The following is a 22,386-nucleotide window of genomic DNA, read 5'->3' as shown; positions in this document are numbered from 1 at the left end:
CAGCACATGATACACTTTAAATATTGTACAATTCTATTTGTCAGTTATACTGCATTAAAGCAGGAAAAAATAGAGCAGAGCTCTCCCCTCGCCTCCCCCCACAGTTAGTCTCTGTTACAGACCCTATTTAATTTTCTTCATATCCCTACCATGCCGCTCTTGGGACTCATCCAGGTTGCCCTGCCACACGCTGCATTTCTGCCCAACGTCAGACTCTGGAGCCTTTTCAGAGCCTTCTTCACAAGCCTGAGCTCCAGAGAGGGGAGGGCTGTCACTGATAATACATTATTTATTTCATGAAAATTCTGACCTTTTGAAATGAAGCAGGATTGGATGGGATTAGTGTGACAGCATGTTGGTAAGAAAGGCGTGTGAATCACGAAACTAAGAAAAAGGGAGAGGGTTTCCCTGGTGGCGCAGTGGTTAAGAGTCTGCCTGCCAATGCAGGGGACACAGGTTCGAGCCCTGGTCCGGGAAGATCCCACATGCCGTGGAGCAACTAAGCCCGTGCGCCACAACTACTGGGCCTGTGCTCTGGAGCCCGCGGGCCACAACTACTGAGCCTGTGAGCCACAACTACTGAAGCCTGTGCGCCTAGAGCCCGAGCTCTGCAGCAGGAGAAGCCACTGCAATGAGAGGCCCGTGGACCGCAACAAGGAGTGGCCCCCGCTCTCAGCAACTAGAGGAGGTCCACGTGCATCAGCAAAGACCCAGTGCAGCCAAAAATTAAATAAATGAATAAATAAATAAATTTTTAAAAAAAGAAGCTAGGAAGAGGCAAGGAAGGATCGTCTCTAAAGCCTTCAGAGAGGGTATGACCCTGTCACACCTTGATTTCACACGAAGAGCCTACAGAACTGTGAGGGAATACATTTCCATTGTGTTAACCACTATACTTGTTGTCATTTGTTACAGCATCTGTAGGAGCATGATACACAAGGCTAGCATGATTCTGGATTAGAATTACCCATTTTGTTGTTTTTCTCACTAGTGTAACCTCCTTGAGGACAGGGACTATATCTGGCTTATTTATCCTTAGTTACTGAGCTCCTGGAGCACAGAATGTTCCATATTAGATATAAAATAAATATTAGTTCCATAACTGAATAGGAAAAAAGTTTGATTACCTGAAGGAAAAAGGTCCTCTGAAAAAAAAAGAGAAGAAAAGTTTTTAGGTTGTGGGTCAGAAAGGCAGCAAAATTCAAAAAAGACTATCTTTGTGTCACCAAGAATACCAGATGACAATTTCTACTTAACTCTTTCTGACTATGATAGTTGGTGTATGACAATTTTTTGAACAGATCAGAGCCCATGACACTTTCTCTCCCTTTATTTATGTTTAAGTCCCAGGCACATTCTAGGCGGAGATCATGATTTCGTATGTGATCAAAACAAAATGGATTGCTCTGCAGCTGAATCTGCATTCTAATTAAATGAGCCCTTCTACTTTGGAATATTCATTAGCTTCACAGTAGCCAGGATCTACGTATAGGTAAAGCACTTCACTGTTGGAAAACTTCCATCTCCTGAAGTTTTCCCCTGTGTTCTGGGCAGCCACGCCCGCTTTATTGCATCCTGAAAATCTTCTTTGCTTCTTCCAAATTTTTCTCATCCATGGGGGGCTTCCTCTGGCTGCCAGGCTGCAAAAACTTCTTCACGGCAGGGAGATTGCTGACTCTGGTTTTCAGGGCCTGCAACGCACAAGAGCACAGCTCAGAGTGCAGCCAAAGACCAGCCCCGTCGTGAGCACAAACCAGGGACTCTGAGACCCTCCCAGAAAAGGGCCAGCCGAGGCCCCTCCATCAGCACCAGGATGAGGCTGGACACAGACACCTAGTGAGGCAGGAAGATAAAAGCATAATAACGTTTTCCCCAGAGATGTCTTAGTTTAAGACTTCACTCAGCTCAAGTCTTCCTCATGTTCTTCCTACACGTAAATTCTGCAGACTCACCCTGTCTTGCGATACGAGGAAGAGTAACGTGTCTCACACGACAACACAGATAAAGGCTCCAAGATATCAAGACAGGAAGGTATAGGGGAATTGGGCTGGAACTGAAGACAGAAAACATGAAAGGTAGACAATGGGGCCAGTAAGAACCAATCTGCCCTCGGAGAGAGGGAGAGATGGGGAGAGAGAAATGAACTTGGAAGAGAAGGAACAGGAGCTGAGGGGAAGAAATGAGATGGTGGCAGACCTGCGCAGACAGACTCACGTAAAGAAAGAGGAGGACACACCTGGGAGGGAGGGAAGCAAAGGGGAAATGAAGAAAGAGACTGAAATGGAACCGGGGCAGAGAGAGGCGCTAAGTCCTGGGTCTCTCTCCTGGGAAAAGGCAAGTCATTCTCCTTGGGGCAGCGACCATCTCCAATGTCTTTGGCGTGACCAGATTCTTTCCATGCCCCAGACCAAGGCCTTGGAGTGAACTGTGGAGACCTGGGGGCAGTGAGGCCTGGACAGTGTCAGGGACCCTAGCATCACAGTCCCAGGGTCCAGAGAGCAGATGCCGAGGTGGGAGATGTGGGCTCCCCCCAAAGGCTGTGAGAGAGCTCACCTTCAGCAGAGGGAAGTTGGCCAAAAGGCTGGGGTCCAGCTCTTCCACGTAGTAGAGAAGTTCAACCAGGTGGATGTCAGCCCTGCTCAGCTTGTTGCCCACAAGATAGTCTTGTCCATGACCCTTCAACACCTGGCGAATGGAGGGGTCAGATCAGGAACACAGGCCCGGGCAGGCTGGGCCCAATGCTCTTCCTCTGTCTCCCCTGCCCCACTTCCCCCTCTGTGCCTCACTGGGTGGGTGTGGACCTTCAGACCTTCTGCTGCCCCTGGATCAGTGAGACGGGCCAGGTGGGTCCCTGCTGTTCCCTCCTCAACCTCAGCGGAAGCCAGGACACCATTTTCTTTTCCTGTTCCCACCTCGCTGTGGCTGCCTTACTTGCTTCCACTATATACACCGTGTTTCTGTTGACCTCACACCCTAAAGCATGCAGCTCTGAACTTCATGATGCGGCCTTTCATCCATCTCTCTCTCTCCCCTCCCCCACCTTGGGCAGTGATTCCACCTTCATGACAGCTTTCTGCCACCCTAAGCAAATTATTGCAGAGTCTGTATTTCTTCTCTCCTCTTGTCTGCTCTCCTCATTTCCTGGTCTCTCCCTCTGGAACCTGAAATAAACCTGGGTCAACCTGAATTCCCATCTCCCTGACAAAATCGACTCTGACTCCTATTCCACCTGTCTCTGTCAATAACACTGTGGAATATATTATAATTTGCATGCTGAACTGTCTAGGGGTGATTGCACTTAATGTTTGCAACTTACTTTGAAACACCCCCCAAAATAATATGTTTGATCAGAGGAGAAAAGGATAGGGAGATACATGATGAAGCAAACATAATAACAAAATACTAATTTTTGATTCTAGGTGGTGGGTATGTATGAGTTGATTGTACATCTCTTTCAACTTTTCTATGGTTGAATTTTTCATAATAAAATATTGGAAAAAATATATGATGCTTACTTAAAATATTGCAACAATATGAAAATCATAGAGGCAAAAACACACATATCACCACCAAGTAAAGATAATAACATTTTGGCAAATATCCTACCAGACTATGTATGAACATAGAAGTATAGCTAAAAATTAAAGAACATAGTAAGACATCAAATGCTATTTTGTAATATACATTTTTCATTGATGTTATCATGGGGGTCTTTGATTTCAAAACACAGATGTACTTAAACTGCAATGACTATAGGGGTTTCCACCATGTGAATGTGCCTAAACTTTGAGCACCATAAAGCCAGAAGAATGTAGTTTCTGATTACTATTATTCACTCCTTAACTAGGACCTGACACATAAGCAATGAATTAATACTTGTGAAATGAAAGAATGATTTAAACTTTATAAAGATGAGGGTGTTGGTTAAGCTTTTTATTTTTATGTTAGCCTTCTGCATCTCTTACGATCATTTTTTTTTCAGTTCATGATTCTTGTTTAGCATGATTTCAGGTAGTTTGGATCTTGAGGTGTTCTCCTCTTACCTTCAAAGAGAAACATTAACTAAGATATATACTACATATAATGATGGAACATTATTTTCCTGGTTTTGTATGATTTTCTTCAAAAGTCTGAGAGCCATGTCCCCAAACTTTGTAGATTATTTTTCCCTGAACAACTTTTCTTCTGATTCTTCCTCTCCACCACTCTGCCCCCATCTCTGTTTAGATACATCTCATCCATCCCCCAAACAGTACCACATTCTCCTGATGGGTAGGGTCTCGTATCTCCCTACACATGGTACCAGAATATTTTCTGATGCATTGCTGTCATTGTGCTCCTCTTGGATCAAAGCCCCTGCACTGTGTTCTGCAGGATCCATGTACTCCAGGCTCTAGTGTGGCTCTCAGAGTTTCCATAGTCCAAGCTCTAAGTATAAGAATTCCAGATTGGGTCTGAGTAAATCAAAATTTTGCTGACGGGCTTCCCTGGTGGTGCAGTGGTTGAGAGTCCACCTGCTGATGCAGGGGACATGGGTTCATGCCCCGGTCCGGGAAGACCCCACATGCCGCAGAGCGGCTGGGCCCGTGAGCCATGGCCACTGAGCCTGCGCTTCCGGACCCTGTGCTCCACAACGGGAGAGGCCACAACAGTGAGAGGCCCGCGTACCGCCAAAAAAAAAAAAAAAATTGCTGAAAAATTATAACTTGGGTAAAACTTGGGTACAATTCTTCCTCATAGTCAATTTTTATAAAATGCCCTAGAGTCAGGGTGCTACATTAGTATTCAGAAAGGCTCGCAGAGGTGAAGGTCAATGCCCCTGCAATGCCAAGCACTATTTTTCTTTGTGCTTTGATCCCAGTGCCAAAAACGCTGAACAGTCCACTCACTTTTTCAAATGCAGGAAGATAACGGTTTGTTATACTCTCTTTGATCTGGGTCGTCTTGGCATCTTTCTGATCAGGTGGGCACAGTGGCAAATGCATGATCATTTCACCCAGATCTGCCACACCCTCTGCATACATATCAATCCTGAAAGACAAAATGACCGAATTGTCAAATGTCTCCTGCGTTAGATTTTACAGTTTAGAATGGGTAAGGATGGGGCGTCAGGAGGTGGCAGAGTAAATCACCCCCACTGGGTGCATTTTTCTATGTCAGTCATTTAGTTATGATTTTTCTTAAATTTAACATTTCATTCTAGAGCAAGCCATCGAGGAAGATATATGTCTAATATTTTTGTTATATACATGACCAAATGTAGGGACAGAGCATATCAGTGACCTGTCCAGAGTCACAGGCGTGAGAGAAACGGGTGGAATCACTGCAGGTAACCACTGAGACCATGCCTAGGGTTTGCCATCTCTGCTGTGGTGTGTTCTGTGCACAGTTAGTGTGATGAATTAGTAACACCTCAGTCATGTCCAGAGAGAGTCCTGGCACCACGGACCTAGCCATGTCCCTCTCCCTGTCCCATCCTGTTACACTACCAGGACCCTTTAGATGCCCAACCAGCACTTCCTCCAGTTACTTCCCATAGAATATGGTTCCACAACCCTCTTCACATATTGTTGCCCAACTCTGGCCTTGTTTGCATTTCTCAAGACTCCACCCAAAATATCCCCCGAAATCGTGCGTTTCTTCATTTCGTTCCTACAGTATATATTCCAGGTAACTTTGCTGTTTTTCTTCCAAACATGGTTTCCTACAATAGTCTTTTTAAATGGAAGCTTTATTGAAATATAATTCCCATACCAGAATATCACCCTTTTCAAGTGTAAAATTGTGTGATTTTTCTTTGTAAAGTCACAGCATCCTGTACCATCATCATACTCTAATTCCAAAATATTTTCATCACTTGCAAAAGAGACGCTGAGTGCTTTTTCAGGCATTCCGTGTTCTTCCCTCCCTCCAGCTTCTGGCAAACACTAAACTGCTTTTGGTTTTATGGATAGCAATGTTCTGCACATGCCAAACAAACGGAATCATACAATATGCATCATTTGTGTCTGGTTTCTTTCTGTAAGAGAATGTTTTCAAGGTTCATCCATGTTGTAACACGGATCAGGACTCCATTCCTTTTCATGGCCAAACAGCATTCCACTGTACGGATGTGCCTGCCTTTGTTCATCCATTCATGGACATTTCGTTGTTTCCACTTTTTGAATATTACAAACAATAGTGCTATGAACTTTTGTGTACAAGTTTTAGTGTGGTTGTATTTTTAATATTTTTAATTCTCTTGAGTATATTCCTAGTAGTGGATTGCTGAGTTGTATGGTAACTCTATGTTTAACTTTTTGAGTAACTGCCACATTCCATGATTCAATCATGGGGTCCCATCACAACACAGAGGAGACCCCCCCAAATATGGCTGTATTGAATCAATCTGCCTGCTACAAACTGATATTAAAATGTTCCAGATAACCCTGGCATCGTGGGCTCCGTCTCTGCAAACCCTTGTCAAGTGGCCAGTCCATATAAAGGGCTGATAAATTAGGTTCCTGGTTATCATTCTTATAATTTCTCAAACTGGAGAATCACCTTGTCTAGATACTTACCTTCTGAGGTTTTATCCTCTAGACACTCAGACAGTTTGTCCCTTGTCCGATCCCTGTGAACACATCCTGCTCACTCAGGGAAGGACCTAGATTGTTCTTATTAATCATTAATGAAAGAACAGAAAAAATACCGTACAGGGCTCTCTCTTTCATGTCTTTCCCATAGAGGTTGTATTTGGTGGCAATGTAGTTGAGAATGGCTCTGGTCTGCACCAGCTTCATCCCATCAATTTCAACCATGGGCACTTGCTGGAACATCAAACTCCCTTCTTTGGAAACAAGAAAAGAAATAGAGTGAAATGTTGGATGAATCATACTGTCAAGGTAAACTGAAACATTTTATGTATCAAAATTTTTGTTGAAATGACTGAAGACATAAAAGGAAACAAAAATCTTACCTGGTAAAATTTCAATGGAAATACCTTTTAGCTTCCTGTAATCCTTTTGCTTATCAATTTGCCTTTTTCTTTTCAATCTATTATTTCAGTTAACTTTTTATTTCCCATTCAGAGCATGGTATGTCCCTTTATTTTATGTGTTTGATTTGTCTTCATGGATTTTTAAGAAGGATGTAGGAGAAGTTCCACCAGCCAGTTGCCAAGTCAAAAGGGAAATTCTCAAAGTAAGTCTCATGGGGTTCATGGCATTGAGGCCAGTTCTAAGAGAGACTCCTACATAGAGTGTTTTGTACGCCCTTCAAATCCCACCACTGGATGGTGTGCAGGACAGGCCTGTTTTCCCAACTCCACTGATGCTGGTCCTTGCTCTTTATCTCCCTCCTCACACGTTCACCTCGACTTCGAACTAATTCAACACCACCTGGTTATTTGAGTCTGCAATATTGCTAGGATATTACCATGTCAAACCTGTCAGAGAAAAGAATTCAAGGCAACTGCTGGGCCTGTTTCTCCCCTCTTCTTTCTAATGCATTTGTTTTCCTTGGGTGGGAGGGCTGTGTGGCATCCTGGACTGATACAGTCACTCACGGTGCAGAAAGGCAGGGAGTGCACAGAGAGGGCATTCACAGGGCACCGCCCGGGCCGGCTCCTTTAGCAAATACTCAGAGTTCCAGCCCTTCCTAGTCCTGAGTGAGCTGCAAGACCTGCTCAAGAAGCCCCACCCCTTACCTTTAACCATGCTTCTCCCTCTCCACTGACCCCACTCCCACCATGCACACACATGGCATTGCTGGGGTTCAAACCTCAACTTATGACTTGTACTCGATCCTCCCATCAGAGGAATTTAGTTTCTTGGTCTTACCATTTCTTAACTTATCCAAGTCTCCTGGAGTTTTTATAAATATCTCTTCAAACTGGAAAGCAGAAACAGTCAATGAGTTTTTGTTATTTCATTCCATAACATTATTGAGCTTGAATGACCAATGTCGGGTGCATACTATGGAGAAGCTAAGATTTCCGAGTTTGGCAGGGTACACAGAGGACGATGCTCATGGCCACCTAGAAATCTGGATTAGAGCCACCAAGATAAAAGCATGGGTTGCAGCACGTAATTGCTTATTTTGCAGATTCAATTCACCTCCACACCGTCTCCACCTCTGTCAATCATTAGGTTGTGATTTGGAAGGGGGAAATCACTGGAGGGAAGGGACTGAGAAGTCCTTCTAGTTATGGAGTTTTAATATCTCTGGAAAGCCCTTCTCTCCTTGTGAAATCAGGACAAGGTATTGAGTGTCCCCCAGCACGCAGTACCCATGGGGCCACTGACCCCCAAGATGCTGCCACCAGGGGCCTCTGCTGTATATTACCTCCCTCCATTCACTTTATATTTTGAAAAGGGGTCTTGATGGTGAAAAGTTTGGGAACTGGGCATTTCTAACTTGCTAAACAGTTTATTGTGGCTCTACATGATCCCATAGGGTCAGACTATACAGACAGTGAGGTGTGTGGGCAACAATTTATAAAGCACCCAGTTCTAGATAACATAGGGGGTGGTGGGTGGTCAGTGTGGGAGGGTGGCTGAGGTAGGATGGGACTTGCTGGTGGGCTGTTGCTTGTGAGACCGACGGAGATGGGGTTGTGAGGATCTGCCTCTGGGCCCAGAGAACCCAGAAGTCCCGACCAAGAGCCTCTGGTAAGCCTTGTCTCACACCCTCCTCAGTCAGGCTGGGCTGGACAAGAGGAGGCCTGGGATGCTCTCAGCATCTCCCCCTACTTCACCTTCTGGTGGTGAACTCATCCTGCCCAGGGGCTCTGAACACAGGGGCTTAGGTAAACATGCTGTTAGGAGGCTAAGAGAGCACACTAGAGGTTCCCTTTGCAGGATGCCACCTCACCTGAAACCCTCCTTTACTGCTTGCTCTCCCCCTCAGGGACCAAGTCTCCAGAGTCTGTCCATGACTCCCTCCCCAGGAATCCCGCTCAGAGTTGCTGTGTCCCTCTGACCTGGGCTGAGAAGTGCTTTTCTCAGAGACACCTCTAGAGGGAAGCACTCAACAGAGTCCCACACTTGATCCTGAGAATACGTCATTTTAACACTTTAAAGTGCTTGTGTGTCCTCCTAGATGCTCCCACCCCTCCTTTAATCACCCACTTACTTGTCTGCATCCTCACTAGAGTGTAAGCTGCCTGAGGGCAGGGACTGTGTCTGTCTAGTTCACCCCCATATCTCCACGACCTGGCAGGGAACCTAGCATTTCAAGGTGCCCAACGAATTCATTGCTGAGTGAATGCATTAAATCTAACAGAGAGTTTGTTACAATCCGCCTCTCTCTGTATTTCTGGTTTATGTTTTAACTTTAATTACATTTATTTTCTAATATGTATATTTTTGTCTTTTTGTTATGGACATTTGTAGCATACAGAAAAATGAACAGCAAATTATCATAATCCTCCTTGTACCCATCAACTAGCTTCAATAATTATCAGCTCAACCCAGCTGTGAGTTATCTATATGCCTACCCCCTCTCCCCTTCGTAATAATTTGAAAGAGATCCCAGATATCTTCTATTTCAACTTTAAATAGTTCAGTGTATATTTCTAAAACATTAAAACTATTAAAAATAAACACAATACATTATAGCACCTAACACATTTACAAAGTTTACTAAATATCAACTGATATTTAACGTTCATGTTTTTGACAGCTATATAAATGTCATAAATAATATTTTATAATTTTAAAAATCAAAATCCAAATTAGGCCCACACGATGTGATTAGTTTCTTAAATTTACTCTGTTTATTCTCTCTAATAAGAAGACATTTTAATAACATATTAGGACAAATCTGTTTATCTCTTAAATAACTGACAGATTTGTTTTAATGCAGAACTCTTAACAGGTCATTTAGTATGAAAAGTCCCCTAGCTTATGTAAGAAAAGTACTTTGATACAGTTAATTTAGATTCAACTTCAGATGAACAAACTCAGGACCTACCTCTACTCCAGCTGCAGCCAGGAGCCACCGGATGGCCTCCATTCTGCCCCGTCCATTGAAGTAGTGAAGCTTGGGTTTCCCCGCCATGATGGCAGTCTCCTGGTTTCTCTAAACCTTCATGGATGAATGAATGAATGAGTAAATGAATGAACAAAGAATAAAACCACAGAAGCAAGATGTACTTTATGATATATGACTGAACAGCACCAACAATGCTGAAGAAGTATTGGCCTCCTTTGTCACAGAGTCGGAAGAGTCCCTGGCATGACTGCCTTGGCCCAAATTCCCACCCCCGATAGCCAACTGTGGGAAATTGCAACAAACCATTGTCCAGTCTCCATTGGGTAAAATCTGATTGTCTTGGCAGGCTAAGAGGTGAGTCTGTGGTGAGGATGCATGGCTGGGGGTTTGGGAGCAGAACAACTAGAGAACTAGTATTTATTAAAAACCTCCTAATGGGCTTCCCTGGTGGCGCAGTGGTTGAGAGTCCGCCTGCTGATGCAGGGGACACGGGTTCGTGCCCTGGTCCGGGAAGATCCCACATGCCGCGGAGCAGCTGGGCCCGTGAGCCATGGCCGCTGAGCCTGCGCGTCCGGAGCCTGTGCTCCGCAACGGGAGAGGCCACAACAGTGAGACGCCCGTGTACCGCAAAAAAAAAAAAAAAAAAATATATATATATAGTTATATAGTTATATAGTTATATAGTTATATCTATTAGTGAGGATGGTTGAGAAAACTAGATAAGGTATAAAAAATTCATAATAGGGACCAGGAAATCCAATTTCCCTCCTGCTCTCATTTCCTGAGAGACAGGCGAGTCTCTGAGCACACCAGATAGCCCACGCGTTTTCTTTCTTCTGTCTGTATCTGTCTGTCTATCTACATCTATCTATCTACCTACCTACCTCTTGACCCATAGCTCCAGTAGGAATGAGACTTTATACATATCCAGACTTTTTTCAGCCAAGTTATACAATGGCTCCCTTTTTATTTGGCTTGTGTGAAAGATGAGTGATGTTCACTGATTAGTTAACCTGGAATTCAGGAAGTTTCTGGCAAAGATTCAGTGCAGTCTGGCACAGCACTGAACACAGCCTTTCGAAACCCCAGGACCGCAGCTAACCCCTGGTTCTGCCCCTGAACCATGCACCCCACCTGCCTTTCCCCTCAGGCCTGGCCCCAGCCCCACTCACTCCCTGATCTGGACAACTCCAGAATCTGCTGGTCCCCCAGCCCCTTTGCATGCGTTCCAGCCATGGCAGTGGGTTCCACCCACTGCTTTTTAGAGCAGAAGCTCAGGGTCTCACTGTCAACACTTGATGGAAAAGATCCCTTGTCTCCTACCTCCTGTTTCTTCCCTGGAAATGCAGACATTTCTCTGATCCTTCTTGAACACCTTGTTTCTGGTTGACGTATAAACGTATTTCCTTCTCTTAACAAGTTTCCTTCAAACTTCCTCAACTAAGACTCATTGGGCAGTTTCCTGTGCTAAGAAATGATGGCTGCTGGGGAACACGATAGGAGCCTGATGTGGTGGCCGCCTAAAGGGGTTTAAATCTAGTCAGAAAAACAGGTTTGTAGACAACTGACAGCGCATAAAGGGCCCATCAGTGACTTCACTTTATTGGTTCTACCCAAGAACCATGATTCTCTTAGCCAAGCAGGGCAGAGCAAGGGGAACGGCTGTAGGCTGAGAAAGCAGAGGTTGCTGCCCACCTGCCCAGGTGGCCTCAGCTCCACTGCATCTCAGCCTCCAAGTTAATGACTCTACCCCACGTGTCATGCAATCCGAATGCTGCTGTCTGTAGCATCTTGCAAAGTGCTTCTCGTCATTGCTGTATCCATATCTTCTCTTTTCAGTCTCAGATACTATAATTCTCCCGTGAATTCATCCTGCCCTGGACAGCTCTAGGACTTCCACGGGATCTCACCGAACCTCTCCTGTCTAAGGCCTTTGTTTTTTCCCCCCAACATTAATACTTATAACAGCACATTGTTCACGCCTACATTCCAATTTGAATGACTTGTACCTTCTAGCCAGGTGGATTTCTATATTTTTTAAAAGCTAATTCTCTGCTCCCGTATTATCTAGTTTTCCCATCAAGACTTCCTTTGGAGGTTTGCCATGAGTTGCTTAAATCCCAGAGAGAGAAGGGGAATTGCCACAGCCCACTCTAATTTTCTGTTGACATTCAGACTTATTCCCATTTTAATGAATCTTAATTTTGATTTTTCACAGCCCACACAGTATTACAGCATCACAATTTGCACTTGTTGTGAACTGACTACTTCTACAGAGAAAGTGACCCCAGCATAAACACCTACACTCTCTCACACACTGGTCATATTCTCCGATTGTTTAAAATGCTATCATTCTTTTTTCTCCTCGTATCATTAATTTTTCTCAGATCTAAATTCTCATGCCTAAGTTTCTAAATTCTTCATTTTTACATTTCTGTAACGATGTATCCAAGAGCAATGGACTAAAATTGTCCCCTAAGCACAGCAAGAAGGCACAATGTGAGTATAAAACAGTTTTTCTTGTGCTATGAGCACACTATACAGATGTATAAAATCAGTACGTACCTTATGAAAGTCTGTCTCCCACTTGGCTCAGCACCTCAAAGCCAAGTCCACATGTGTTTATAAGCTGTTGTTACAGTTGACTGAACTCCTCCTCTCTGAAGCCGGGAGAGTCGGGTTAGGGAAAAGCCCCTCCCACAGCATTCAGGGCCACTGGTTCCATGCTAGATTTAAAAAAAGAAAAATGATGAGTCATTCCCTTATCATGATACAACTGGTTAATATCTTTTCAAGGTTGGCAATTAAATACAAAATTTCAGATTGATTGGACCCTTTCTGCCAGTGAGTGAAATATTGAAGTATGGCTTTTTTTTCCTTCCGTTTTTTTTTAAACTTTTTTTTTCTTTTTTAATTGAAGTTAATTTACAATGTTGTATTGGTTTCAGGTGTACAGCAAAGTGATTCAGTTATGCATATTTACATATATATACATATATATTCTTTCTCAGATTCTTTTCCCTTGTAAGTCACTACAAAATATTGAGAAGAGTTCCCTGTGTTATACAGTACATCCTTGTTGGTTATCTATTTTATATATAGCAGTGTGTATATGTTACTCCCAAACTCCTAATTTATCCCTCCCCAACATTTCCCCTTTGGTAACCATAAGTTTTTTTTTTTTTCTAGGTCTGTGGGTCTATTTCTGTTTTGTAAATAAGTTCATTTGTATCCTTTTTTTTTCCTTTTTAGATCCCACATATAAGCAATATATTATCATATGACATTTGTCTTTCTCTGTCTGACTTACTTTACTTAATATGATAATCTCTGGGTCCATCCATGTTGCTGCAAATGGCATTATTTCATTTTTTTACATAATAAATTTTATTTTATTTATTTATTTTTTTATTGGGGTATAGATGTTTTACAATGCTGTGTTACTTTCTACTGTGCAGCGAAGTGGAGTTCCCTCCCTGCAGCAGGTTCTCATTAGTTACCTATTTTATATATATTAGTGTATATATGTCAATCCCAATCTCCCAATTCATCCCACCCTCCCTTTCCCCTCTTTGGTGTCCACAAGTTTGTTCTCTACATCTGTGTCTCTCTATTTCTGCCTTGCAAACAGGTTCATCTGTACCATTTTTCTAGATTCCACATATATGCGTTAATATATATTTGTTTTTCTCTTTCTGACCTACTCACTCTGTATGACAGTCTATAGGTCCATCCATGTCTCTACAAATGGCCCCATCTTGTTCATTTTCATGGCTGAGTAATATTCTGTTGTGTATATGTACCACATCTTCTTTATCCATTCATCTGTTGATGGACATTTAGGTTGCTACCATGTCTTCGCTTTTTTAAATAGTGTTGCCATAAACGTGACATGTTTTGTTTTGTTTTTTTGCTGTGTTGGGTCTTCGTCGCTGCAGGCGGGCTTTCTCTAGTTGTGGCGAGTGGGGGCTACTTGGGCTTTTCATTGAGGAGGCTTCTTAATAAAGAAGGCTTCTGCTCCCCCTGAATCAGTAAGACAGGCCAAGTGGGTTCCTGGTGTTCCCTCCTCATCCTCCGTGGAAGCCCGGCCACCATTTCCTTGTCCTGGGCCCACCTCACTCTGGCTGACTTACTTGCTTCTTCCCCTGGGCCAAGGGCTTAGCACCGTCTGCACAGTGTTTCTGTTGCCCCACACCCTAAAGTGTGCAGCCCTGGGCTTCATGACATGGCCCTTCATATCTCTCTCATCTTTCTCCCTTGGGTGGTGACTCCAACTTCTGGACAGTCTTCTTCAACCCTGAGAAAACCATTTCAGAGTCTACATTTCTCCTCTTTTCTGCTTCCTGGTTTCCTGGTCTCTCTCTCTGGGACCTGAAATAAACCTGGATCAACTTGAACTCCCGTCTCCCTGACTCCTAACTTGCACTCCATGCTTGCGCTCCTAACTTGCAGCATGGTACGATCCACATGCTGTAATGTCTGGGAATGAACTTCCCTGATGACTTAAAGTCACTTTGAAATCTATCCAAAATAATACATTTGATTGACAGAACAAGAATGGAGAGATAATGACATAGGATAATGGAAAACAAAGCTTTTTGGTATCCACGTGGTGGGTTCATATGAGTTCATTTTATACATCTTTAAACTTTTCTGCATGTATGAAACTTTTTATAATAATATGTTAGGGAAATATGTGATATTTATTAAAATATTCCACCAATCTGGAAATCATAAAGTACAAAGAGAAAAAACACACACAGCACCACCAACTAAAGATAATAACGTTTTGGCAAATACACTTTCAGCTTATGTATACATATAGAAGTATGGACAAATGGATAATTATTTGGAAAAGAATATAATAACATCAAAACGTATTCTGTAATAGGGAATTCCCTGGTAGTTCAGTGGTTAGGACTCCATGCTTCCACTGCAGGGGGCACAGGTTCGATCCCTGGTTTGGGAACTAAGATCCTGCAAGCCGCGCAGTACAGCCAAACAAACAATAAACGTATTTTGTAATATATAATTTTTACTTATGTTGTCATGGGGCCCTTTGTTTTCAAAGTATAGCTGGACTCAAACTGCAATCACTGAAGAGCTTATCACCATGTGAAGGTTCCATAAACCCTCAGCACCACAAGGGCCAGGAGGGTGTGCTCTGTGATTACTGTTAAATTCTTCACTCCTTGAATATCATGGCTGGACATGCAAGCAATGAATTAGCATTTGCTGAATAAATGAAAGAATGACCCTATGCTTTATAAAGATGTGGGTGTTGATGTTAATCTTTTTATTTATATGTAAGTCTTTAAGTCATTTTTTTTTGGTTCATGATTTTTGTTTCACGTGATTTCAGGTAGTTTTGATCTTGAAATGTTCTCCTCTTACCTTCAAAGAGAAACATTAACTAAGATATATACTAGGTATAATGATGGAACATCATTTCCTTGGTTTTGTATGATTTTCTTCAAAATTCTGAGAGCCATGTCCTCAAAATTTGTAGATTATTTTTTCCTGAACAGCTTTTCCTCTGTCTCTTCCTCCCCACCCCACTGCCCCCATCTCTATTTAGAAACATCTCATTCATCCCTGAAACAGTACCACATTCTTCTGAAGGGCAGCTGGTCTCATGTCCCCCTACACATGCTACCAGAATATTTTCTGATGCATTGCTGTCATTGTGCTCCTCTTGGAGCAAAGGCCCTGCACTGTGTTCTGCAGGATCCATCTACTCCAGGCTCCAGTGTGGCTCTCAGCCCAAGCTCTAAGTACAACCACGAAATTCAATCAAGTAGAGAATTCCAGACTGGGTCTAAGTAAATCAAAATTTTGCTGAAAAATTAGAACTTGGGTAAAACTGGTACAATTCTTCCTCATAGTCGATTTTTATAAAATACCTTGAGAATCAGGATGTTACATTAGTATTCAGAAATACTCACAGAGGTGAAGGTCAATGCCCCTGCAATGCCAGGCACTATTTTTCTTGGTCCTCTGATCTCAGTGCCAAAAACACTAAACAGTCCACTTACTTTTTCAAATGCAGGGAGGTAGCGGTTTGTTGTTCTTTCTTGGATCAGCGTCATCTTGACATCCTTTTGATCAGGTGGGTTCACTGGCAAAAGCATGATCATCTCACCCAAATCTGTCACACCTTCTGAATACATATCAATCCTGAAAAACAAAATGACCAAATTGTCAAATGTCTCCTGCCTTAGATTTTATAGTTTAAGAATGGATAAGAGTGGGACATCAGGAGGTGATAAAAGTAATTCTCCTCCACTGGGTGCATTTTTCTATGTCAGTCATTCAGTTATGAGTTTTACTAATTTTAACATTTCATTCTAGAACAAAGCCATTAAGGTAGACATATGTCTAATATTTTGGTTATACACAAATCAAATATAGGGACAAAGCACACCGGTGAACCATCCAGAGTCAGAGGCAAGAGAGAAATGGGTGAATCACTACAGGTAACCACTGAGACCACACATAGGGTTTGCCATGTCTGTTGTGGTGTGTTCTGTGCACAGTGTGTTGCGTTAGTACCACCTCAGTCATGTCCAGAGAGAGTCCTGGCACCACGGTCCCAGTCACATCCCTCTCCCTGTCCCATCCTGTTACACCACCAGGACCATTTAGATGCCCAATATCAGTAGTTCCTCCAACTATTTCCCACAGAACATGACTCCACAACTGTCTCCACATACGGTTGCCTGGCTCTGGCCTTGTTTGCATTTCTCAAGACTCCACCCAAAATATATTGTCAGGGGACTTCCCTGGCGGTTCAGTGGTAAAGAATCCGCCTCACAATGCAGAGGGCGCGGTTTGATCCGTGGTCAGGGAACTAAGATCCCACATGTGGAGGGGCAACTAAGCCCTAGCGCCACAACTAGAGAGCCTGCATACCACAAACTACAGAGCGCACCACTCTGGAACCTGTGCGCCACAACTAGAGAGAGAAAACCTGCACGTCACAACGTAAGATCCTGTGTGGCACAACTAAGACCTGATGCAGCCAAAAAATAAAATAAAATAAATAAATAAGTAATAAGTAAATCTTTAAAAAAAAACAAAATATATTGTGAAATAGTGCAAATCTTCACACAGTTTCAACAATGTATATTCCGGGTGATTTTTTGTTTTTGTTCCAAACAGGGCTTCCTATAGGAGTTTTTTAAAGTAAAACTTTATTGAAATATATTCACATGGTATCATTTTCATCCTTTAAATTGTACTATCATCCTGAAACCATCACCACATTCTAATTCCAGAACATTATTTTTATCATTTTATCGAAAAGGAAATCCAGTACCCTTGACAGTCACTCTCCAATTCCTCCACATTCCAGCCCCAGGTAACCACTCAACTACTTTCTATTTCTATGGATTTGAACATCTGGACATTTCATACATTTGGAATCATACAGTATGCGGCCTTTTGTGTCCAGTGTTTTTCATTTAGTACTTTTCAGAGTTCATTCATGTTGTCACATGTATTGGTACTTTACTCTTGTTCATGGCTAAAAATATTCCATTGTATGGATGTAACATCCTTTGTTCATCAATTCGTCAGTTGTTGGACATTTTGTTTGCTTCCATTTTTTGAATATTATGAACAACATTGCTGTGCACTTTTGTGTACAAGTTTTAGTGTGGATGTATTTTTGACTCTCCTGGGTATATACTTAGAAGTGGGATTGCTGAGTCATATGGTAACTGTATGTTTAACTTTCTGAGTAACTGTTCACAGTTCAGTACATGATTTTAGTATCAGTCATGTGGCCCCATCACAACAGAGAACAAATTTCCCTCAAATATGCTTGTATTGAATAAATCTGGCTGCTTCAGACTTACAGTAAAATGTTGCAGATAATCCTGGCATCTAGAGGACCAGCCTTTGTTTACTCTGTCAAGTGGCCAGTCCATATAAAGGACTGATAAATTAGGTTCCTGGTCATCATCCTAAAATTTCTGAAACTTAAGAATCAATTCCTTTAGATCCTTCCCTTTCCAGTCTTTATCCTCTAGACACTCAAACACTTTGTCCCTTGTCTCTAGCTGTTGGTGGGTGTCCAGCCTGAGCTCCTGAGGTCATGGTTCCAGCATCCTCCTGGCTTTATAGTTCACCTGCGTTTGGAAACCTCTGTCACTGTACTATATCCATGGACCACATCCTCTTTCATAAGCTCTTGATTCCACTCCAAGTTCCACTCTTCCCTCATCCTCAGAGGTCTCTGCTGTACTCAGTTATACCCACTAAGGTCTATACGGCTGTCGGTCATGATCCGTGTGAGCACATCCTGATCACTCAGGGAAGGACCTAGATCGTTCCTATTAATCATTGATGAAAGAACAGAAAAAGTACCGTACAGGGCTCTCTCTTTCATGTCTTTCCCATAGAGGTCGTATTTGGTGGCAATGTAGCTGAGAATGGCTCTGGTCTGCACCAGCTTCATCCCATCAATTTCAACCATGGGCACTTGCTGGAACATCAAACTCCCTTCTTTGGAAAGAAGAAAAGAAATAGAGTGAAGCATTTGATGAATTACACCCTTCTAGGATGAAAAGATGTTGAAATAACCGCAGATATAAAATGAAACACTAAAATGATCTGGAACGCTTAAGCAGGATGGCATTTGGTTTTAGCTTGCTATAGTCCTTCTTTTTCCTATCAATCTGCCTTTTACTTTTGAACTTATTATTTCATTTCTCTTTTAATTTCCCATTCAGATACATGGGAGGTCCCTTTTAATTCTGTGTCAATTTGTCTTCACGGATATTTTAGAAAGAAGTTGGAAGAAGCTGCAGTAGGTTGCCATTTCAAATGGGAAGTTCTCAGGTAAGTCTCACGTCATATAAGGCAGGTTTTGAGAGATTTCTACGTGGAGGACCCTTTCCCTGCTCACCAATTCCGCAATACTGCTAGGATGTTACCTTGTCAAACTTGCCAGAGAAAAGAATTCAAGGCAACTGCTGGGCCTGTTTCTCCCCTCTTCTTTCTAATGCATTTGTTTTCCTTGGGTGGGAGGGCTGTGTGGCATCCTGGACTGATACAGTCACTCGCGGTGCAGAAAGGCAGGGAGTGCACAGAGAGGGCATTCACAGGGCACCGCCCGGGCCGGCTCCTTTAGCAAATACTCAGAGTTCCAGCCCTTCCTAGTCCTGAGTGAGCTGCAAGACCTGCTCAAGAAGCCCCACTCCTTACCTTTAACCATGCTTCTCCCTCTCCACTGACCCCACTCCCACCATGCACACACATGGCATTGCTGGGGTTCAGACCTCAACTTATGACTTGTACTCGATCCTCCCATCAGAGGAATTTAGTTTCTTGGTCTTACCATTTCTTAACTTATCCAAGTCTTCTGAAGTTTCCGTAAATATCTCTTCAAACTGGAAAGCAGAAATAGTGACTTTTTATGATTTCATTCCACAGCATTACTGAGCATGCATTCCATAGCATTTTTGTTATTTCATTCCACAGCTTGGCCTCTGTCTGGTGCAGACTATGGAGGCTGTAGGATTTCTGAGTTTGGCAGGATGATCACACAGAAGACAGTGATCATGGCCACCTGGAAATCTGGATTAGAGCCACCAAGATAAAAGCAGGGGTTGCAGCACGTAACTGCTTATTTTGCAAGTTCCATTCACCTCCACCCTGCCTCCACCTCTGTCAGTGATTAGGTAGTGATTTGGGAGGGGGATATCACTGGTGGGAAGGGACTGGGAAGTTCTTCTAGTTATGGAGTTTTAATATCTCTGGAAAGACTTTCTCTCCCTGTGAGATCAGGACAGAGTATTGGGTGTCCCCCAGCAAGGGGTACCCATGGGGCCACTGACCCCCAAGATGCTGCCACCAGGGGCCTCTGCTGTATATTACCTCCCTCCATTCACTTTATATTTTGAAAAGGGGTCTTGATGGTGAAAAGTTTGGGAACTGGGCATTTCTAACTTGCTAAACAGTTTATTGTGGCTCTACGTGATCCCATAGGGTCAGATTATACAGACAGTGAGGTGTGTGGGCAACAATTTATAAAGCACCCAGTTCTAGACAACATAAGGGATGGTGGGTGGTCACTGTGGGAGGGTGGCCGAGGTAGGATGGGACTTGCTGGTGTGATGTTGCTTGTGAGACCGACGGAGATGGGGTTGTGAGGATCTGCCTCTGGGCCCAGAGAACCCAGAAGTCCTGACCAAGAGCCTCTGGTAAGCCTTGTCCCACACCCTCCTCTGTCAGGCTGGGCTGAAGAAAAGGAGGCCTGGGATCCTCTCAAAATCCCCCCCTACTTCAGCCTCCTGTGCTGAACTCATCCTGCCTGGGGGCTCTGAACACATCCTTGAACCCCAAAGCTGGACCACAACGAAAACTGTGGTTGCTGATTTATAGAAATTAAACAACCTAAACTGGCACTGTTTGCATTTTTATTTACTTGTTTCTTCATGAACTTGATAACGGACAAGGCTAACGTCCTGTGCATTCGTGAAGCAATCGACAAAGTGTAATCCCGAGGCTTAGGTAAACATGCTGTTGGGAGGCCAAGAGAGCACACTGGAGGTTCCGAGGCTTAGGTAAACACGCTGTTGGGAGGCTAAGAGCACACTGGAGGTTCCCTTTGCAGGACAACACCTCACCTGAAACCCTCCTTTACTGCTTGCTCTCCCCTGAGGGACCAGATCTCTGGAGTCTGTCCATGACTCCCTCTCCCAGGAAACCAGCCCAGAGTTGCTGTGTCCTTCTGACCTGAGTTAAGATGTGCTTTTCTCAGGGATACCTCTAGAGGGAAGCACTCAACAGAGTCCCACATGTGCTCCAGGGAATATGGCATTTTAACACTGTAAAAATGCTTGGGTGTCCTCCTAGAGGCTCCCACCCCTCTTTTAATCCCCCACTTCCTTGTCTGCATCCTCACTAGAGTGTAAGCTGCCTGAGGGCAAGGACTGTGTCTGTCTCATTCATTTCTGTATCCCCAGAACTTAGTACAGAGCCTGGTACTAGAGGTGCCCTCCCCCCAAATCATTGCTTCGTGAACGTATTAAATCTTTAACAGATGGTTCGTTACAGCTGGCTCATTCCCATATTTGTGATTATATCAACTTTAACTACATTTATTTTCTAATATTATATACATTCATCCTTTTATTGTGGAAATTTCTAGCATGTACAAAAATAAAAGTACAGTGGTTCTCATATCCTTCCTACATCTTTAATAATGATCAACTCAAGCCAATCTTGTGTCATCTATATGCCCATCCACCCTCCCCTTCTTGTAAAAATGGAAGATCCTAGATAGCATATCATTTCATCCTTATATACTTGATGCATATTTCTAAAACGTAAGAACTATTTTGAACATAAACACAATAATAAACCTAAAATCACACCTAAAATATTAACAATAGTTCTTTAATAACTAATGCTCAATCAACCATCAAGTTTCCACTTGTTGTATGTGTCACAAATAATATTTACAGTTTGTTGAAATGAAATCCAAATAAGGTTCACGCAATTGGATTAGTTGATGTTTCTTTTGTTTCCTTTAAAATTGAAAAAAAAATTGTTTTCCTGCTCTTCCATAGGCAAGATTATTTACGTATTCATTTGGTCAAATCAGTCCATTTCTTTTCTAATGTGCAGCTATTTTTATGTAATGAAAAATCATCCCCAGCTCCCCAAGTGTGGAAGTCTCCTAGCTTATACGAGAAAAGCACTTTGATAGTCAATTTAGATCCAAGTTAGGAGGACCTATCTCCACTCCAGCTGCAGCCAGGAGCCACCGGATGGCCACCATCCTGCCTCATGCGTTGACATAGTGAAGCTTGGGCTTTCCTGCCATGATAGCAGTCCCTCAGTTACCGTGAAGCTGGATGAATCAGACCACAGAAGCAAACTGCACTTTATAACGTATGTTCGAGCAGAAGGGGTAGTGTCTGCCTGCTTCATGGCGGCATTGGAGGGGTCCCACATGGTTCTTCCTTGGACCAAATTCTCACCTATCAGTGGGCATCATTGTGAAATTGCACCAAACCAAGTCTCAGATTGCATCTGTCCTCACTCTGAGGACATAAACAGAGAAGCTTTGTTCTTACACAGCTGTCACCTTAGGCCTGTGAGGGGCTTTGAAACCAGAAAACTTCACTTACGGAGAGGAGCAGGGAGCAGTGTCAGTCTTTGGCTGCCATTACGCACTTGTTCAAAAACATTAACTGGGGCTGAATCCTGCCTTGACTGTCCCCAAACCCTTCTAAATTCTCTCCACAGAAGAGGAAGCTCATTCCTTTTTTTCTATTGGAATTCTATATTTTTTCACTGCTGGGTGAATTTTATTTTACCATCTAGAGAAAGAGATGTTAGTACATTCCCTTTATAGTATATGGAAAGGAACTAACAAATGTTTAGTGTCTACCACAG

General features: G+C 43.1%; 1 protein-coding gene and 1 pseudogene across 1 annotated transcript; both read right to left on the bottom strand.

Moving 5' to 3' along the window:
• Positions 1 to 1,312: 1,312 nt before the first annotated feature.
• LOC137231879 (glutathione S-transferase A2) lies at positions 1,313 to 12,694 on the bottom strand. The gene is made up of 7 exons (XM_067752692.1): positions 12,541 to 12,694; positions 9,955 to 10,068; positions 7,821 to 7,872; positions 6,697 to 6,829; positions 4,890 to 5,031; positions 2,554 to 2,685; positions 1,313 to 1,691 (listed from the first exon to the last, which is right to left on the bottom strand). The coding sequence occupies exons 2-7, from the start codon at positions 10,039 to 10,041 to the stop codon at positions 1,566 to 1,568; spliced, it is 672 nt and encodes a 223-aa protein (XP_067608793.1). The 5' UTR covers positions 10,042 to 10,068; positions 12,541 to 12,694; the 3' UTR covers positions 1,313 to 1,565.
• LOC137231880 (glutathione S-transferase A2-like) lies at positions 12,556 to 21,811 on the bottom strand (annotated as a pseudogene).
• Positions 21,812 to 22,386: the final 575 nt, after the last annotated feature.

The sequence above is a fragment of the Pseudorca crassidens genome, chromosome 10, assembly GCF_039906515.1.
Source record: "Pseudorca crassidens isolate mPseCra1 chromosome 10, mPseCra1.hap1, whole genome shotgun sequence".
NCBI lineage: Eukaryota > Metazoa > Chordata > Mammalia > Artiodactyla > Delphinidae > Pseudorca > Pseudorca crassidens.
This window is presented reverse-complemented; position numbering and strand designations above follow the sequence as displayed.